Genomic DNA, 22,050 nt, shown 5'->3' with positions numbered 1-22,050 from the left:
TGAAGTGAGTGCAAGAATTATCGTGGCATAAGTCTACCGAATGTTGTAGGGAAGGTATATGGAAGAATTATTATAGAGAAAGCAAGAGAGAAATCAGGAGGCCTTGTGAGTGATGAACAGGGTGGCTTTAGGAGTGGCAGAAAATGTGTGGATCAAATATTTGCAGTGAGACATAGCAGAGAAGGTCTGTGAGAACGATTATAAGGTGTTTATGGCATTTATGGATCTGGAAAAAGCAAATGGTAAAGTAAACTGAGAAGTATTGTGGAAGGTTTTGCATATGTATGGTGTAGATGGTAAACTGCTAGGTGCCATTAAGAGCTTTTATGATGGTAGTGAAACATGTATAAGGGTAACTGGGCATCTAAGTGAATGGTTCATGATCAGTGTTGGCATGCAACAAGGTTGTATGATGTCCCCATGGTTGTTCAGTATATATATGATGGGATGATGAGAGAAGTAAAAACATGAGTAATGGAGCGAGGGATGGCATTGGCAATTAATGGTGATGGATGGAATATCCCAGACTTGAGGAATGCTGATGATTACTGCTTGCAAATACTGTACTGGACAAGAGCTTGGTAGACTAGTGCAGAGTTTTGTAGATGTCTGTGAGTGTCGTGCCTTGAGAATAAGTGTAAAAAAGAGTAAAGTGATGGTTATTGAGAGAGAAGGTGACTCCCATTGTGATGTTACAGTGAGTGGAGAGAGACAGGAGTTGGTGAGATAGTTCAGTACCTGGGTATAATGACAGAAAAGAGAGGGAAATGTGCAAAAGTGGAAAGTAGAGTGACACAAGGAAAGAAAGTAGCTGGTGCTATGAAGGCCTTGATAAGAAACAGAGGCCTGAGTGTTGCACCTGTGCAAGGCATACATGAAAGAGTGTTAGTGCCATCTTTAACATACGGGTGTGAGACTGTGGTGTGGCATGAAAATGAAAAGTCAAAAGTAAGAGAAGTGGAGATAGGACTGTCAGGGAATGTATGTAGAATACAGAGAGTGGATAGGATACGGAATAATGTGATTCGTGAAAGATGCGGAGTGACGAAGTCTGTGGACACCAGAATCAAAGAGAGCATACTGAGATGGTATTGTCATGTGGAGAGAATGGATGACAATAGATTGGTGAATAAAGTATACTTTGAGTGAACTTGAAGGAGGGAGGAGGCGAGGTAGGTCAAGGAGAAGGTGGAGAGATTTGGTGAATAAATGTGTGAGGAAGAGAGGTGTGGAAGTTGGTGAGGCTCAGGGACTGACAAGAGATTGAGCTGGCCTCATGAATTTTTTGCAGAGAAGTGTATGACCAGGGATTTGGCACCTCTTCTTATTGTGACAGAGTTTGGATTGACTCGATTGGATAGGCATATGTGAAGTTATGGTATGTGGGGGAAACCTTCTGGCTTATCAGATGGAGCCAGGAGTCCGTGGGCTTGAATGATGAGTGAATGGAAGCTTGGCCCATTGAACTGGGCAGACTTTGGTTATCTGGATGCTGCTTCTCCTCACCCTGCCCTAGCGTGGGAAAGGAGGTCCGGTTGATGATGATAATGTAACTTATATTCTTGTCAGTCGAGAGGTATTATCATGATTTGTCTGCTAAGTGTTGTTGATGTCTGTTAAACAATAGTGATAACAAAGATAAGGAATACAGCTTAACTGAATGCCTAAGTAAGTGGGTATGTGGCCCATTTTGCTGGGCTTGTTGCTTAGTTCTCCCTTCATCAAGGATTTCTCTTTCCTTGGATTTTGGACATTGCCTCATCTCATCCTTAGATGGGAAAAGTGGGGGGAGGTGGTAGGTGGCAGTGATGAGTACTTACATTGTTTTCTTAATTTGCAGACATTCGAAAAGAGATGGACACCTTTCAACCTTGAGCGAGACATTCTGATGTATAAATCTGGTGTAAGTATATGAAACTCCAAGAATAAACAGTTACTTCACTGGCTGTATGTAATTGAATGAAAGTAAACTATCTCCTTAGTCAGGGTATGCATTAGTGATGATTGGTTCCCCTTTATTCACTTTGTCCCATTAGCTAACTGCTTTGCGATTACTTCCATTATGTTAAGAAATATGTATTAGGATCTTGTAGGTGTGATATTTTTCTGTGTTGTTTTCAGGTGGCATTGTTGGTTTTGTCGGATAATTAGGATGCTACTTATTATGGGAGGGATTTTTGTTATATTGCTGTTTTTCATATCATTTATAAAGGCTCAACATGCTTGCATGCATCAGCCTTGGGCACCTAATGGCGGCTCTTCATGCTGCTCATTCTCTGGCAGCCTCCCTCTCTAGTCCCTTATCCCAGATGTCACACTCTGTGACCTTTTCCCAGTTCCCCCCCTCCCCCCCTTTTTTAGCCCGACCCCTAGCATTCACACTTCTCTCCCTCTGCACCCACTTTTTGGGTGCTCATTGGGTTAGAGCGCTCAGCTCTCGCCAAAGGGTCGGAGGTTCAAATCCACCCAAGGGTCATTGGTAGACATCAGGAAGGGCATCCATTCATAAAGTGCTACACACTCCAAACCCAAGTCTTCTACTCGGGGGCAACGCCCTAGCCCTTATCGAAAAAAGGGGACATGGTGTTAAATATATACGGTGTATATATATATATATATATATATATATATATATCTATCTATCTATCTATCTATTGCCAGACACCTCAATCCCGTTCAGGGTGGCCACAAACAAATCGCCTCCAAGTCGCCCTGTCCCCCGCCATTTCACTGCCCTGCTCCCAACTCACACCCCCCTCTCTCATATACCTCTCCACCCCATCCCTCCATCTCATCCTCAGCCTCCCCCTCCCTCTTCCCCCCTCCACCTCACTCACATACACTTTCTTCATCAGTCTTTCACCCTCCATCCTCTCCACATGGCCAAACCACCTCAGTGTGTTCCTCATAACGCTTCCTATCACATCCACATCAACACCACAACGCTCCTTTATATCCTCATTCGTCAGCCTGTCTCTCCATGTGACTCCACAGGCTCCTCTTAAATAACTCATTTCCACTGCTCTCACTCTTGACTTGCGTCCTTCCAACAACGTCCAAGCTTCACTTCCGTACGTTAGAGTTGGTATCACAATACTGTCATGTAGTAACTTTTTCACTTCCATGCTCACTTCCCTGTTTCTTATCACTGCTTTCAAAGAACCTGCAACCTTTCTTCCCTGCTGTACCCTTTCAAGCACTTCACCCTCCAAACCTCCATCCTTACTCATCACACTACCCAAGTACTTAAACGTACTCACATTTTCCAATTCCTCTCCATCCAACCTCGCTGTACATTCACTGACTTCACCTCCCTCAAAGACCATCACTTTACTCTTCCCTACATTCACCTTTAGATTCCGTTTCTTACACACTCTCTCAAACTCATCCACCAAGCCTTGCAGCTCCCCTTCGTCTTCACTCAACAACACAGTATCATCTCCAAACAACAGTACAGGGAGTTTTCAAACACTATCCTCTCTCACCAGAGCCACTCCAACATCCACTACCCTACCTTGTACCTCTTTTATTACCCCATCCATGTACAGATTGAACAACCATGGAGACATGACATATCCCTGTTTCAACCCAACTTTCAAAGTGAAAAATTCACTCAGTTCACCATCCACACGCACTGCAGCCTTCGCACCATCGTACATACTCTTCACAGCATTTAACAACTTTCCCATCTACTCCATATATTCTTCACACTTTCCACAATCCTTGTCTATCCACCCTGTCATATGCTTTCTCCAAATCCATGAAAGCCACATACAACTTCTTTCCCTTCTCTAGAAACTTTTCCACTAAAGATCTAAGAATGAATATCTGATCTACACAACCTTTTCCCTTCCTAAAGCCTCCCTGTTCTTCTCCAACTAATTTCTTTGTTCTTTCTCTAACTCTGTCAATAAGTATCCTACCATACACTTTTCCTATTATACTAAGAAGACAAATGCCCCTATGATTACCACACACTTCTTTTTCCCCTTTTCCTTTGTCTATCTATCTATATACCTAGGCTGCTTCCCCCAAGGAAAGGGAGGTAGCCGAGACAGGACAACACACTCCCCATTTACTCATCCATTCAAACACATTCATTCGCATCTTAGCCCCAAAGGGGAGAACGGACAGATCCTCACCGCACCACACCGCACAAGGGTCAACTACGCAATGCAATCAGTGACATCCGCAGCAGGGCCCGACAGCAGAACTGGTTTACCCCTGCCACATCATAACAGACCCATCCCCTTACCCGCACCTGACCTGACTAGCTGATCATTGCTGCGTCATCACTTATTCATTCACAATTTCTCTCCATTTATTTCTGTGACGCACAGCCACTCTTCCTTGCTCAACAGACATCCCTCTTGCATCCAACGCTCTCTTCACACTGTTCATCCATCCTATTCGTGGTCTTCCTCTCAGCCTTACACCTTTCACATCAGATCTAGTTATCTTTTTCACCAATCGCTCATTATCCATTCTCTCCATATGCCTTTGTACAAGGGAATAATTATACCTGACTTCCAATCCTCCGGGACTCTACCTTCCTCCCAGGCCAATCTGCACATCTGCCACATCCATTCTACTATCTCTTCCCCATGCTTCAGCATTTCACCACACACTCCATCAATTCCTGGGGCTTTCCCTGATTTAACTTTCTTCATTGCTTCCACAACTTCTATCCTACTGATTTCTTCCTGTCTTCTCACCTCCCTCCTTCTCCCAGCCATTCCCCAGCCACTTATACTCGCATTACTTCCATCCTCTACTTTCAACAATTCCTTAAAGTGTTCTCTCCATCTGCTCACTTTTTCTCCCTTCTCCACTAGTAATCTACCATTTTTATCTTTCACTCCCCTGCTAACTTCACTTCCACCTTGTCTTACTCTTTTCACCTCTCTCCAGAACATTTTCTTACAGTCCCTCCACTTTATACTCAAATTCCTCATCCACTCTCTTCTTACTCTCTCTTACTAATCTTTTCACCTCTCTCTTTCTTTCTACATATAACTCTCTCTTCCGCCTCTCAACTTCTTCCACGCCCCTATTTCTCATCCATTCATTGTATGCTTTCTTCTTTTGTGCCACAGCCTGTTTCACCTCTTCAGTCCACCACGCTGTTCCTTGCACCCCCCTCCGTCTTCTCTTCCTTCCACACACCACATCACATGCTGCACATATTTCTTCTGTAAATATCCTACACACACCTTCCACATCTCCCATCTGCTCCAATTCATATTTGCCCAATCATTCCTCCACTTCTCTCTTATACTCTGCCTTTTTCTCATCCTCTTGTAACCTTTCCAATCTCCTTGCCACTACTCCTTCCTCTCATCTCTCCTTTATATATATATATATATATATATATATATATATATATATATATAGACACACACAGTATACAGACATACCCTGGTTTAACGATGCAATTAGTTAAGTAAAAACCCATCGCTTGGAGTGATATTGTATCTCGGGGTAGATTTAACATGTAAAGTATAGGGATGCATTTTTGAGCCTTGGGTTTTCCCCCAACCAAGTCCTAAACCCACCCAAATGAGTATATAAAAAATCTAAATGGCCTTACAGCTATAAAAGAAGCTAATCTAAGCTAAACCCAGTGCTCGTCTCGCTTGTACCCAGTCAAGGTCACAGGAGAATGCTATCTCCGACTCGTATTCAAACTCGGTAGAGAAGAAACAGCAGCATTGTATACAATCCAACCATCAGTCAGTCCCAGGACAGTTAATTAAACATCTGTCTCTCGTCCTAAATGTCGGGACCAAGTGCCTAGCCCCGGGCTCCTATGCTTCTTATGGGGCAATGTAGGATTGGATGATGATGATGTTGATGTGCACAATAATAATGTATTAATGATGCAGAATTGTCCAAGGTGTGAACTGTTGTGACAGAGAATCGTTGATGTTTTGACGGGGATTTCTCTTGATGGGGAATGTGATCGATGATGCAATCGGGATAGCAACTTTTCATTGGCCCCTCTTCATGTTGTTTTTGTTACTGTTCTGGTTGCTGAGCCTTATTTTCTTCTTTCTCTTTTTCCAACATTATTTAGAAATTCCTTTGTACTGTGTGCAGTAGGGCCCCGTGACTAACGTTTTTTTGACTAGCGATTTCAAGTCTAGCGATGGGAGAGAAACTGTCTTCAGCTTCATAACTAGCGGCAAAAACCTCGAAACTAGCGACCCATGGCAATCATCGTCTAGTGAGCGAGCCACGAGGCACATTTTGACTCGTTTTCCTAGCGAGCGAGTCTTATCTAGTGGGTGAGCCGCACTTAGCAAGTGAGCCATATGGCGTGTTTCAGCTTACTGTTGTCCTGCCAATCACTACGCTAGTGTGACCTTGCCTTTTTTTTAAAACCTGGCACTCATCACTCGCTCTTTTCGTGGAGAAAATGAGGAACATGAAGCTGTGAGACAAGCTATCAACGCAATCGACAAAGATGAAGGACCAGATGACGTTGCCCCACTCAGCCCCATTGAACCTAACAATTGTGAAGGGTTTGAAAGTGATGATGAGATACTACAGGGGATACGGAGAAAGGCTGGTGCACGAGAGGATGGTGATGGTGGAGAGGATGGTGGTGGTGGCACTTACTGCCAGTAAGCATGTGCACTTTCAACTTCTAACTTTTTCGTTCAATAAACTGCATTCTGAGCATTTAATGGTGAATTTTTGTCGCTTTGTCCTATTAATTATAGTAAGTATGTAATAATGTGACTATTTAGTGGACAAAAGTAGACAGAACTGGAAAAATAATCGAACTTTCTAAATATTCCAGTTTGTTTTTATTTTTCACTATATAAAGTTTGCCTCCAAACTAGCGGTTTCATGACTAGCAAGGTTTCATCAGTCTGTTAAGATCGCTAGTTGCGAGGCCCTACTGTGTACAGTATATATATATATATATATATATATATAGATAGATATAGATACACACCTGTATATATGTTTCGTTTTTAAGGGCTCCAACATGCTTGCATGCGTATGCCTTGGTCACCTAATGCCGGCTCTCCATGATGCACGATCTATTGCACCCTCCCTGTTCAGTCCCTTAACCCTGAGGTCACACTTTATGACCTTGTCCCATGTCTTTCTCGGTCTACCCCTCATAACCCCACCCCCAATATTAACACTTCTCACCTTCCTCACCCAATTATCATCCCCCATCCTCTCCACATGCCTAAACCATCTCAATCGACCTGTCCTCATCACAACACCAATACACTCCAGTCCCATCCTACCTCTCAACTCTTCCATCGTAAACCCAGCCCCCCCAGACCTTGCACGCAGGGACGCACTACACACCCACCTAATCGTTGTCATTTCTGTACGTCTGAACCTGCGAATATCCTCCTCCTTTACTGCCCAGGTCTCACTACCATACAGCATTACACTCCTAACACATGCTGCATACAAAGACCCTTTAGCACGTAGGGAGAGTCCTCTCAATGTCAGGAGAGGCAAGAGCTCCCTGAACTTTTTCCAACCACTTCTCACCCTAGCCAGCCCCACCTCCAGCACACAACATGTCTCCCAAACAACAAAACTCTTCCACACATTCAAAGAGATTCACCAGCAGGTTCAATCCTTTCACGTCTGACAATCTCCACCTGCTCACCCCAACACGCCGTACACATAAAATCAGCATTATCTCACAGTCTACCTCTGATGCCACTACATCTCTTATGCACCCATTTGTCACACACACCACTCAAGATGGAATTACTTCCCACGCCCTTGTGGCAGACTACACATGGCCACTCTCCCTCGTCTTTGACAGTACCACCACCAACCGTAGATATCATCACTTTTGTATTATCTGCGTTTACCCTTAAGCCCTTGTGTCCCATACCATTTCTTCACTTCCTAAACCTTTCCTCCACCTCCCTTTCATTCTCTGCAATCAACACCAAATCATCAGCATACAGTACAACATCTCCCACAGGAGTCCGTTTCTGAAGTCACGTGAGAGGGCTTCAAGTACCATGATAAACAACATGGGACTCAAAACTAACCCCTGATGCGCACCAACATTCACGGAAAACTTATCACTCTTACCTGGGTGCGAGCACCCACATACATAGCCATAACCACCCTAACCAGCCCCTCCTCCAAGCCAAGCTTTCTCATTGCCCACTTCACCACCTCTCTAGGGACTGTCAAAGGCCTTTTCCAAATCAACAAAAGCAAAATACAGATCCCTTTTCTTACCAATATATTTTTCCTGAAGCTGTTGAGCAATGAATATGGCATCAGTGGTCCCCCTACCTGGCATAAACCCAAACTGCATCTCATCAATATTCACTCTTTCTCTAAGCATACCTTCTAAAACTCTCTCCATTACCTTCATTATCTGATCTAAAAGCTTTATACCTCTATAATTTCCTCTTTCCAGGGGATCACCCTTCCCTTTATACACATTTACAATTACACTCTTCAGCCAATCATCAGGGACAACACACTCATAAATAATCATATTTATCAGGTCAGTGACTAACCTCACCCCTATATCTCCTGAGGCTTTCAACATTTCAGCAGTCAGTCCAGACACACCTGCTGCCTTGCCCACCTTCATCCTGCCTATTGCCTCACTCACAGTAGCAGTGTCAATCAACGGCCAAGGTCCAAACACTGGATCTGCTGGCTCCAAACCTTCCCTGTCCCAGTCAAACTCCTCATTCAACAACCGGCTATAATGTTCTCTCTGTGCATCTTTAATATGGCCACCATTCACCACTACCCTTCCTTCATCATTCTTCACACACTGCTCACCTATATATACTGTATATATATATATATATATATATATATATATATATATATAGGCAAACCCCTATTGACGATACCCCTAGATGCAATACCCTGGGATAGTGATGGGGGTAGAAATACCACCCTACCCCTCCCTCATAGCCCTACCCCCGGTTTTTGTATTTTTTTTTAAACCATTTTTTATGATATTTTATACTTAAATTTTGTGTTTAGGCTGATTTCTAAACTGTTTTTAGACTTAGATTGATGTGTTAAGTATATAGTAGAGTGAACACTGTCATTTGGGATACAGATTCTCGCCCATCTGACGAGGTACAAAACAGTGTGGACAACTAGGCGACTCAGCAAATAATATTTTGTGTTTGGTCATTGAACTGTCATCAGACCTATCATGGAATACATAATAATAATTTTAAATAATGAAATGAAAACCTTACAGCTAAATATTTCATGCATTGATGAAAACTTTGACATCAGTAAATCATGTGTTTACATTCGGGCTGTTCAAGGGAAAACGCTTTGAAAATACTGTACAAGGAATTTCTAAATAAATGTTGGAAAATAAAACAGAAGAAAATAAAGGAGCTCAGCAACCAGAACAGCAACTAAAACGGCACACAGAGGAGCCTTTGAAAAGGCTATCCTGATCACATCATTGATTGATAAACCATGTGTTTACATTCGGGCTGTTCAAGGGAAAATGCTTTGAAAATACAGTATATGATTGTATGTATTATATTATGCACTGTTGCTTTAACTCTAGTCTTAAAGCACACATTTATGTTGGTTGTGGACATTTACTTGGTTTTGTAGGTAGTTACCACTGCATTATTGTATAGTAGAATAATCATTGATAAGGTTAGGCATATAACAGAGGAGCTAGTTGGAGAAGAACAAGGGGGATTTAGGAAGGGAAAAGGGTGTGTAGATCAGATATTTGTTCTAAGATGTTTAGTGGAGAAGTATCTAGGGAAGGGAAAGAAAGTGTATGCTGTCTTCATGGACATGGAGAAAGCTTATGACAGAATAGATAGACAAGGTATGTGGAAGGTATTGAGAATATATGGAGTGGAGGGGAAATTGTTGAGTGCTGTGAAGAGTATGTACGAAGGAGCTAGGGCTACAGTGCGAGTGGATGGAGAGCTGAGTCAGTTCTTTGATCTCAGTGTGGGACTGAAACAGGGTTCTGTGATGTCTCCATGGCTGTTTAATATATACTGTACATGGATGGCATTGTAAAGGAGGTGCAAGGTAGGGCAGTGGATGTGGGGGTGGCTGTAATGAATGAGGGTGAGATTTGGAAGATTCCGGTGTTGTTGTTTGCTGATGATACAGTATTGTTAAGATGAATGGGAGTTGCAAGGTCTGGTGAATGAATTTGGGAGTGTGTAGGAAGAGGAATCTGAAAGTTAATGTAAACAAGAGTAAAGATATGGTGTTTGAGAGGAATGAAGTCACAGAATGCATGGTGAGGTTGGATGGCGAGGATATGGAGATTGTGAGTGCATTCAAGTACAGTACTTGAGTAGTGTGATGAATAAGGATGGAACGTTGGAGGATGAAGTGCGTGAAAGGGTACAGCAGGGAAGGAAGGTTGTTGGTTCACTAAAAGCAGTGATGAGAAATAGGGAGGTGAATATGGAAGTTAAGAAGTCACTGTATGATAGTATTGTGATCTCTACCCTGACGTATGGAAGCGAGGCATGGACCTTGCAAGAGGGGAACAAGTCAAGAGTGAGAGCAGTGGAAATGAGCTACTTCAGAGGAGCATGTGGAGTGACATGGAGGGACAGGTTGACAAATGAAGTGAAAGAACATTGTGGGGTGGATGTGGATGTGGTTGAGAAGATTAGGAGGAATAGATTGAGGTGGTTTGGACATATGGAGAGAATGGAGAATGAAAGACTGACTAAGAGGGTGTATGTAGGTGAGGTGGAGGGAGGGAAAGGGAGGGGAAGACTGAGGATGAGGTGGAGGGATAGAGTTGAGAGGTATATGAGGGAGGGGGGAGTGAGTTGGGGGGAGAGTAGTCAAATGGTGTGTGACAGAGCGACTTGCAGGCGTTCTGTCTGCGGCCACCCTTTGCGGGATTAGGGCATTGGGCTATAGATAGATTTTTATTATTATTATTTAGTGGTTGGTGGGGGCACCCACCATCCATTCACTCGGTGTACTGCTGCTCTCGGATGCCTGCCCATTCCTTCTTTCCATCCTTCCTCTTTTGTCTTTCTTTCCTTCATTCTTTCCTCTTCCCTTTCTCTACAGATGACTCTAAACTGAGTGACAAGCCGAATGGTTCCCTGTACACCAGGAAACCATTTACTATGCTGGGTGGTAACCATATAACCAAATTATGGCACGTAGTGGTTTAGTGGGTAATTGCGGTGCTCCAATCAGATTCAGCCAGTGCAGGTTTATATTCAAGGGGTGGTTGGGGTTTATTGTTCACGTAATACCACTAGGGATGAGTGAGGCTGGTCACTCTCATCTTAAATGTCAGGACCAAATTGCCTAGCCGGGCTCCTATGCTTCTCATGGGGCAGTGTAGGGCTGGATGATGGATGGATGGTTGGATTTTTATTTATTTACAGTAAGACCTCACTATAACAGACTAATTGGGGCCCAAACCATTCCGAAAAATGCGAAATTCCGATAAAAGCGACATCCGGACTTCCCCATGCTAATCCAGACCTTTTCCAATATATCAGACATTAGTCCGGATCGTATGAATGGTTTTTAAACTGTTTTGACTACCACTGTGGTATTGTACTGCATTATAACTTCACTACATTAATCAAATGGTATAATATATACAGTAATACTGTACTGTACACTGATAAACATGTCTTTTATTTACCTTATTGTGGTGAACATAGCTGAAATGGTCAGGCAGTCCAGACTGCTTCTGGCTTTATCGGACTTTTTCTGATACATAGGAATTTAGTCCAGTAGCTCCTCGAGTCCAATAAAGGCGAATTCCGGTCTATTGAAGTCCATTATATCGAGGTTTTACTGTAATTATTTATTTTTTCTACACAGACATGTGCATGGTCTTTTCAGAATGGCATGAAATGTCACTGACACACCCATATATAACAAAATATTCGAAAAATATTGCTCTCAAGGTTCTTCGTACTTGAATGGATACTGTTTTAAATTTGAGTCATATACATTGCAGCTTGTATTTAGCAGCTATTTGGTAATGCCACCATCATGAATGCATATTTCATGGAATGTAAATAGATAAATAAACAAAAAGGAAATGAGTCAGTTGGTCATGGAGCCAGCCTAATTTTTACAGTTTATGGTGCCTGGTGGTTTAATGGGCAACTAAGGCACTCCACTCAGATTGAGTGGCACTGCTTTTGGGCAAATAAAGTGATGATTAATTTCATTCATTCATCATCCAATCCAATGTTACCCCATGAAGAACGTATTGCTCACGTAATGCCACTCAGGAATGAGTGAGGCTGGTCACTCCCATCTTAAATGTCAGGACCAACTTGCCTAGCCCTGGTCTCCTACGTTCCTCATGGGGCAACATTGGATTGAATGATGAATGAATGAAATTGTCTTCACTTTACCTGCCTAAAAGCAGTATAGTGCTGTATGGGAAAAAAAAAAAATAAATAAAAATAAATAAAAGCATAACACCATCCTCTGAACATGTAGGGACTTGTGTAGTGTGTATACCATATTTGACACCAGAGCACACTTTGATTTTAGCCTCCAAAAGCAAGAAAGGGTGGAGGGTTCTTGATGTTCTGCATCCTGTAATTGTTGTATAAACAAGCTGGTATTGTAGTAGTGGCCCATTAACATTTGCATATTATTTCGCTTTCTGTCTGATCTACTTCATTAGATAATGTTCAATGATAGCATTTAACATGTTTCTTGCACCCTGGTTTTTTTCTGGGCCAGATTCCTTTCCTTTTACAGTTTATTTTGCACAGCTTAGTGAAAGAAAAAGACAGTACTAAAAATATATCCTTTGCATTGCACTTCATGATGAGGATCATATTGTAGTCTTAATATGATGTTACAGTTAAGCATTCTTGATGATGAGATGGCAGTTTTAGGCCAAATTAAAGTAAAATATAGTATAACTTCCTGAACACTCTTGGTCACACTACCATCACTAAAGAATTTCTAGCCACACCAAAAACTTCCATTTTTCACTTTCTCTTTTGATATTAGCACATTCACAAGACTGACGAAGAGAGTGTATGTGAGTGAGGTGGAGGGGGAAAGAGGGAGGGGGAGGCCGAGGATGAGATGGAGAGATGGGGTGGAGAGGTATATGAGAGAGGGGGGTGTGAGTTGGGAGCAGGGGAGTGAAATGGCGGGGGACAGGGCGACTTGGAGGCGATTTGTTTGTGGCCACCCCAAACGGGATTGAGGCGTCTGGCAATAGATAGATAGACATTCACATTCTGAGCACTTCTAATTTTTTCATAATTTTACCTGTGTTCATCCCAACAATGAGCATTTTAAATGTTTTTTCTGTTACTCTTTTCTCATCTCTCCAGCTCTGTATTCACATTTTGGTTAATCTCATGTCTCATAAATTGGGGGAGGAGGGGGGCAAAGCACTATCCCACCCCCACCCCCATGAGATGGAAAGCTTACGTAGCATCACACTTGGGTATGGAGCAGCAGGATAACTATATCACAAACAGCTGCTAAACTTCTGCACTGCTGATTTTCCAGTATTTATTTTATTTTATTTTTTCTTTTTCATAACTACATTCTGTAGCACCTGGCTGTAGATAGATAGATAGATATTCTGATAGCTTTCTTTCTGTGAATTTGGGAGTTTTAGGGTATTGCCATGAAACATAGTCACTAAACCAAAGGTTGCTATGTATGAGGTCGTGTTTTATTTGGCTTACAATGCTGAAATGTTTATATCCTGGGGGACATTAAGAAAATAGCATGGAGTGTTTTCAGGAAAGTAAGTTGGCACATTTTTAATAGATCCCCTCCCTCATCCCTTACAGGAATCCAGTTTTGATATGGATCTGGATGATGGAAGCCCACTACCAGGTCCATCTTCCCCTCTCATACCCTTAGAGAAAACCAAACAGCAACTGCAACAGCATGCAATTAAGTTGAAAACAGCAGTTATAAGAACAGATGCAACAACAAAGCATACCAGAGTACCAGAGACACCAAAATTTGTGAAACTTCCAGATACACCAAAGTTTCCCACAAAACCCAAGGAATCCCAGTATACGAAACTTGTTAAGAAAACGGTGAGAGGAAAAAAGTTTCGCCGAACTCAGAAACTCGTTGTTGACAACAGTTACCAAAACCTAAATACTGGGGCTGATGCAGCACCAATTCCAACTAGTATCCTGCTTATGGCTGGAACCAGCTCACGTGGAAGAAAAATCGTTCGGAAAGAGGACATTAATTTTGTAAGTAAATGAGTAATCAGAGCAAAGGAATAAGCAAGTTAATGATTAAAAAAAAAAATCTGATAGCTAAATAATAATACTTGTAATAAGGAAGAGAGGGGATGTTAAAATAATGTACAATACATTGAATCAAAGTCTAATGCAGACCTGTGTGTTGTAGGTACTCCATTCAATCACAGGCAAAGGGTTGCTCTGGTGGAGTGCATTTTTCTTTGGTGCACGTAACCCTTTGTGCTCAGATGTCTTTCCCAACTTAAGTGAGTGGGTACAAATGCATGACCATTCAGTCAGCAGAGTGTACTCTAACCTACTCTTCAAGAAGCTAGTTTTAGAGTGCTCTGGTATTTGCACCAGGAAGATTGTAATTATTTCATATATTTTATCATACACAGTACAGGTATATCATGCAGAATGCATGTTTCTCACAGGCTTTGGCAAGACTGTAATGCCTGGAAGATGTCTATGCCATAAGTTGGAAAAGGAAGCAGTACAGTTAAGATTTGCTGTTTAACATGAGAACCGATCTTCTGTGATATATACATTTGTTCATAAAATTACTTTTGGTGCTTTCTCTAAAGTGAAAAGGTCACTGTCCCTGATTTTACTTTGCCCAAAAACTGTCCTTCTGTAAAAATATTTGTTATAAGTTGTTTAATTGTTAGTGTATTGTGTTTGTTAATTTATGTACAGTATGTATAGTAGTAAGACAATGAACCTTGGCAGTGACAGCCATATAACATTGACAGCTTTAGGAAACCACAACCTTGCCCTGATATTTATACAGGGTTATGATGTACTGACAGTGCTGTTACATTGTGGCTGTATAATATACTAGATACAAAGCTATGCTGTAAAATTGTCTACAGTTTGTCTGGTAGCAGTAATATTTAAATGTTCCTATAGTTTGTATAATCTGTAAACAAATTATATAAACCTGAAAGAGAAGAGAATTCCTTTCACAAAGCAGGAAATAAAAGTTGTAACTTTGATAATGTAATATTTAGCTACATTATATTAACATCATTATTTGCGTCAAGTCTAAGGGATCTTTCTTGAGCTGAATAAAATTATGTGACTATTCCAGATTAAAACAATAAATCTGATACCATACCACTGAGATTATGTGTTGCCATTTTGTGACTGGTTAATAGAAATTGTTCCAACAGATGTTGCTCATTAGGGCAAGATAAATATGGCAGTATTATCTGCAGTGAGCATGCTTCTAACTTCTGATGCTCATTTCTTGAAAACCTGTAATTGTCAGACTGATCAGTCTGAATCCTGTATTACAGTAATTGTTAAGACTGATCAGCCTGAATCCCATATTACAGACTGTAGTCAGCAATGATACAAAAATATAAGATATGTTCTATCATGGTAACAGCTTCAGAAATTACTGTAAAAAAATGGAAACTTGTCCATATTTCTGCATTTTCATTGTTGATAATACAGCCACTATTCAAAACTATTACAGACTTGACAACAGTTTTGCATTTTTTGCTTACACGTTAAACTGGTGGTTTTAAGAAGTAAGGTCCTGCAATGCCCATAGAAGTCACTGGGGAGGGGAATGTTAAATACTGGGTTGTGTGTGTTTATATATTTTTTCTTTTATATATTAAATATATTTTACAGTATATTAAAGATTCATGATGCATGGGATTTGCAATAACTATAAATTCATTAAATAAAATTAAAGACATTGATTACATAAAACTGATATAGCAACACCCTCATGTAAATGCTTTCCCAGTCTCATGCAGCAGACTTGCACCAAGTTTACTGTGTGTTGCTAATAATCTATCCATGAAATTACGGTACTTTTGAAGCTTTTGATCATCTACGTATTCCATTTTTTAACAGAACAGTACCTGTAAATATAAACATTCCTAAAAATGTGTGGATTCTGTACATACAAGTATTTTATAATGTTTCCAGTATGCAATAGCCTGTATAATACTGGTACTAGTCTGAGTCGTAAAGTGGTGACATACTCAGGATATGAATAAGTGTTGTAAATAGTTTTGTATATTACACATTTGTCATCACCAAAAACTAGTTTAACCCCTCTGTATGCTGTTAGATAATACAATAAGTATTGAAACCCGTTCTTTTATTTTGTAATAAACTTGATACCGTATTTTTAGTTTGCATTTATTTTCCAGCCACAACCTACACTATGCAGTTGTGTTTAGTGTACAGTACAAGGTATGCAGAACTAAGATTCACAGAATAAAGCACAAGAGGAAGAAGAGTACAGTGCAATGGAACATTGCAAAACAAAGAAGATGGGGATTGAAGTCAATGATTTGGAAAGTGTTATACATAACACTATCATGTATGAGCACGTGTGGGTGGAGTAAAGAGGGCTGGAGTTTGTTGATGAATAATATGCTTAAATAACAGTATAGTAATCACTCTAATATCCGGACGCCCAATATCCGAACATCCCCACTAACCGGACATAATCGTCCCAGGATCCAGTATTCCCAAAATGGTCCGATCCCCCCCCCCCCACCCCCCACCCCAAAAAAAAAAATAAAAAAAAAAATAAATAAAAAATAAAAATCCCCCCCGTAATTTGAACTTGCCACGTGCGGTGCGGGAGAGCACTGTTGTGGTGCGTCATTCCTCTGACATCCGATACAGCGCCACTGCATCCTCCCCACTTTCTGCCTGTCTCTCGCCGCGAGTGCACGCTCGTCGTTTTGGCTGCCCACGTGATCGCGTTTGCGGTGGTGCCTTACCTGCTGCTCTCGGGCCTCCTCTTAGTGTGTGTGATGATGGCCCTGCCACCTGAGAAAAGGAAGAGAGTGGTGTTGACTCTGGAAAAGAAACGGGAGATATTGGAGAAAGTAGATGTGGGGTGGTCTTCTTCCCGCATTCTCCGCGAGTTTAACCTGGCCTGGTCTACTTTGTTCGATATTAAGAGATCCCGAGACAAACTCATGTAGTACACGGCTGACTTCTCGTCAAGAAGCAAACGCAACATGGAGAGGAAGGTTATGTTTACCCCCAAGTTTACAGAAATCAACCAATCCATGTTGATTTGGTATCGACAACATGTGCTGCTGGTGTGATGGTACGTGGAACGGAGCTGAAGGCTGCTGCTGAGAAGTTCGCCAGGCTTCACGACGCCCTAGACTTCAAGGCATCCGAGGGTTGGCTCTTTGCATTCAAGTTACGGCATGGCCTTACCAACCGTAAAGCTCATGGCAAAGCATTGGACGCTAACGAGGATGGAGTTGACGAGTTTCGGCACAAGGTGAAGGGCTTGATCGACAGGGAGGGCCTCACTCTCGGTCAAGTCTACAATGCAGACGAAACTGGCCTATTCTATCGCTCGCTGCCAACGAACACTCTAGCCGAGGAGACGGAGAAGCGTGTACCCGGCTGCAAGCCCTCCAAGAAACGGATATCTGCTTTGTGTTGTGCCAATGCTAACGGGATGCACCGGCTTAAGCCCGTTGTTGTTGGCCGCGCAAAGCAGCCTCGGTGCCTTCGTGGGGTGATGGATGTCCTTCCTGTCGTCTGGTACCATTCATTGAAGGCATGGTTTACAGCTGTGATCTTCAAAGACTGGTTCCACCGCCACTTCGTCAAGGAGGTCATCCATTACCAGACGAAGACACTGGGAATCCCGCGCGACCAGGTAAAGGCCCTCCTTCTGCTTAACAATGCACCTGCCCACCCGTGCGACAAGGACTTGGTTGCTGAAAATGGCCGGATTAGGTGCATGTTTCTGCCACCTAATACAACTGCTCTCATCCAACCAATGGACCAAGAAGTGATCGTGGCAACAAAGCGCCTATACTGTCGGAAGTTCCTGGACGAAGTGATGGTTGTTCTCAAGGACGAGGACGAGTGCAGGGAGGGACGGGTCACACGAGGCAAGCGGACTTTGGAAAACCTTCGCCGCTACAACATCAAGTCTGCGCTGTACAACTGGGCTAGTGCATGGAAGGAAGTCCCTGTGAAGACTCTGGAAAATGGTTGGTCTCGTCTGCTTCTCGAAACGGATGTGGAGTATGATTTTCTAGGCTTTGACGTGGATGACTTCCATGCACGGCTACGTACACACGCCGACGATGTTGAAGTGGACGATGTTCGTGAGTGGTTGGATGATGACGAGGGCAATCCTGGGTATCAGACGTTGTCTGATATCGAGATCGCGTCTTCAGTTGCAGGTATCAGTACCGGACTTGATGATTCCGATGAGGAAGGCGACGATGATGCGGACTCCTCTCAGCAGGACACTACTCCAGCCATCCCCAAGCTGAGCGCACTCCGGGAACATCTAGAGTTCATCCTAGACTACCTGGAACACCCGGACTGCGACAGGGAGATGGGGCCCTTGGGACTCGTGGAGGAAGTGCGTGCTTTCAGGCAGCGCATCATCAATCGTCAGAATCGTCGGTCATTGCGTCAATCAACCATTGACAGTTTTTTCAGGCCCGCGACCCCCGCTGTGCCCAGCCCTGGCTCCACTCCGTTGCCTCCCCAAGACAGGCCCTCATGCTCCGAGCCACAGCCCAGCACATCAGCCATGGTGGAGTCACCGCTCGACGTGAGTTTGCGGCTGTCTTCAGAGTCGTCTACAGTGGGTACGCCATCACCATGACCCAGCGATGCACCCCTAGGTCACCTGCCAGTGATACTCTCGGACTTTGACAGTGAATAAACAGCAAGAACTTCTCCACTAGACCACACGGGAATTTAGAGTGTTGTGCAGTGAAAAAAACAGTGTGTTGTGTTAAGGATTTACAGTTGTGAGAGAAAAGACTCAGTTGAAACAAAATTTAACGTAAATAGACTTGTTTGTTTTGGCTTTGGAAAATTATTAGAAGAATGGGAAAAGTTAAAGTGCAACACTTAGTAAGTTACAATGGAGCATTAGTTAGACAAGAGTGCACACTGTGAAGAGAACGGACTTCTGTGTGCGATTGACTAAGTTCAGTGCAAGACTTCAGGAACAGTGTACTGCAAGTGCTTCAGGAAATCCTTCTTACTGTCAGAGTCCGACAGGAGGCGGTTATTCATCGAGGTGGCCATGGATTTGCTGTAAGTAGGCAGAATGTTTCATACTGTACTTTTTTCCATACTGTACTTACCTCATTTCACTCTTTAATGTCCTTTATTGGTGTGAATAGGGTGTTAGGAGCTATGCATGTGCAGTAGGAAGGTGTTTTTCTGAGTTAGGCTAGGTCAGGGTCCATAAGTACCAGTCCAGGAGCCAGTCACCAGAATGTTTATTATTGTATAAGCCTACTTCTAAACCCTCATTTTATGTTTCTTTTGCATTTATTCAGTCATTTATGTGCCTTATTGGTGTGATTTGGGTCTTAAATAGGTGCTATGCATGTCCAGAGGGAGTTGTATAGGTGTTTCTCTGAGTTAGGGTCCATAAGTACAAGTCCATAAGCTGGGGCCCAATATCCGGACAGGAACACTATCCGGACCTACCTATGGCTCTATTATGTCAGATATTGGAGTGATTACTGTATTATGATTCCAGTCTACATGGCGGGGCTCAGGTTTCACACACACGCCCGCCCTCTTGCCAGATGAGACATTAAATCTGCATGGAACTACCATTAAAGTAATTACTTTATTTTAATTTGTACCTTTAAACCTTTCAGGCATAGAAAAAATTTTTTACCTGCTTCGTGTGACGACAGATATGCAAGAGAGAGAGTTACTTTTGTTGGAGAGATTATGAGCCCACCTTGCTCCACAACCCCCTGACAATCCCATCATTCTCTACCTACGTAATTTATTATGTAATTCCTCATACCGGGTATTTAAGATAAATGTATTCCTACCGTGACTGCTGCCTGTTATATAAGCCTGTCTTCTATGAATGCTCTCGTTTAGTCTAACTCCAATATTTTCCTCTCTTGCCCCACTTAAGCCCGCCTGTTGACCTACTTTTTTTATTTTCCTCTTTCACTTGCACCTGGTTTGTCAACAAATAACAACACTCATCACAGCCTTTACTTTACCCAGTATGCCTCACTAAGCACTATCACTCCAGCTCATTTTAAGAGTAATAATTGTGGTAGGTGGTGGCGACCATCATCCACTCACTTGATGTAGTGCTGCCTACTTCTTCCTTAGCCTTTACCATTCTTTTTCTGTGCCTGCCCTCCTCTCTTCCTATTTCTCCCATCTTTCCTGTCACTTCTTATTGCTTTTCTTTCCCTTACAGGTGGCTTTACATCGAGTGACAAGCCAAATGGTTTCATGTAAGCCAAGAAACTATTTACAACGCTGGGTGGTAACCATATAACCAGACCATACGTGCTCCCTACGTGTCAGCAAGTGGGTTGGTGGAGGATTAGTGCCCCTCCCCGTAAAATAAATAACTCAAAGTCAAATGACCACCCCTTACGGGATTATGGCGTCTGGCAATGGGTAGATAGATAGATAAATGTATCATCTCAAGGTGCATTATATCAAGTACTGATATGGTGAAGGTGGTTTTAATTACTGGATATGCACACAGTGAATGGAAGAGTTGACACAGGTCCTGTGAATGATGAAATGAGTCATTTTGGAGTCCCAGGGATTGATGGAAACTGACGGACATGTCAAGAGGGAACATTATGCATTAATTCACATCTGAAACAAAGAATTACTGTACATGGTGTACAGTGACAGAAGAATGATGACTGGAGCCTATCTGATTTATGTGCTTGTAAAGAAAAAGGTGTTTAGGAGTGTTGGCAATAGGAAGGTGAAAGAACGGTGTGAATGTTTGATCATATCACTGTGGTATGCATAATAAAACTAAACGTGAAAAGATGGAACATGAAGATGCCGATAAACGGCAATGTCAGATTAGTATGAACAAAATGTAGAGGAGTTAGCATTGATGAATTACAAGCAAACTAATGGAGGAAATTTGTTGTTAATTCAAGGAGTGTTTTAGCTAGGAATGCAAAAATTGTGTTGCAAAAGTATCAACTCATAAGAAAGGAAGAACTTAGTAGGGTATGGAGGCTGAAGGGCAGTGGCACACAAAATCAATGAGGTTGGAATGGATGCTGGAAATTAGGGTATATGATGGACGATAAAAATGTGACACCTTCAAGTGACAGCACCAACATGTAGTAACTGGGCAGTTCAGCTGCCCGGTTATACAAATGTCCTTCAGTTCCCTTCTTAACTCCCAAAGGAGGAGGGTGGATTGTAGGAGGTCAACTTCAGCCTGCAGTCCATCATGTTCATGCAGGGCCACAGCCAGGGGGAGGGATGCATCCCCCCTCGACACAAACCTCTGAGTTCTGCATAGTTGAAGTAATCAATATTAAAGTACTTTCATGCAATTCTTTACTCTCTAGAAGGTTTTATCATGGAAATTTCCTCTTTGATAAGGATAGTCCAAATTGAAATTGTAAGCAAATATTGTACAATCAAAATTCTTTTGGGTTTTCATATTACTTTATAAAGATCAGAATTATGTTTTCCATTTTTAATAAAATTATTCATGCTTAATTTGAAAACTTAAACCAAATATAATTAAAAGCACAATACTGTATAGATAACTATTTCTGTGTCTTATTATCCTTTCTCCTAAAGTTACCTACATGGATATTCTGCTAAATGAAGCTCACCACCTCCATTATATTTCCTTGATATGGGCCTGTCATGCTTAGCTTAACCTGGCAGCACAAAATCAACAACAACAACAACAAATATGAGAAGTTTAATAAATAAACGGAGGAAATGTGGATTTCTGGAGAAAAATTAATGCAAACAAAACTGAAACTAAGAAAGTACTTGTATTTTGGAAAGAAGTGTATTAATTCAGGAATAAGTGTTAAAAAAAAGT

At 42.1% G+C, this 22,050-nt stretch overlaps 1 protein-coding gene across 1 annotated transcript in view; it reads left to right on the top strand.

Moving 5' to 3' along the window:
- LOC145411032 (uncharacterized) overlaps positions 1-14,356 on the top strand; it is a 131,137-nt gene extending 116,781 nt beyond the window's left edge. The window contains exons 17-18 of the mRNA XM_080281094.1: positions 1,841-1,903; positions 13,797-14,356. Coding sequence (XP_080137220.1) covers positions 1,841-1,903; positions 13,797-14,228 — 495 coding nt within the window. The 3' untranslated portion in view covers positions 14,229-14,356. The remainder of the gene's footprint in view (positions 1-1,840; positions 1,904-13,796) is intronic.
- Positions 14,357-22,050: the final 7,694 nt, after the last annotated feature.

Source organism: Coenobita brevimanus, chromosome 87 (assembly GCF_032717465.1).
Source record: "Coenobita brevimanus isolate Jiangsu-jjx chromosome 87, ASM3271746v2, whole genome shotgun sequence".
NCBI lineage: Eukaryota > Metazoa > Arthropoda > Malacostraca > Decapoda > Coenobitidae > Coenobita > Coenobita brevimanus.
The sequence above is the reverse complement of the archived record's forward strand: the minus strand, read 5'-3'. Positions and strand labels throughout refer to the sequence as shown.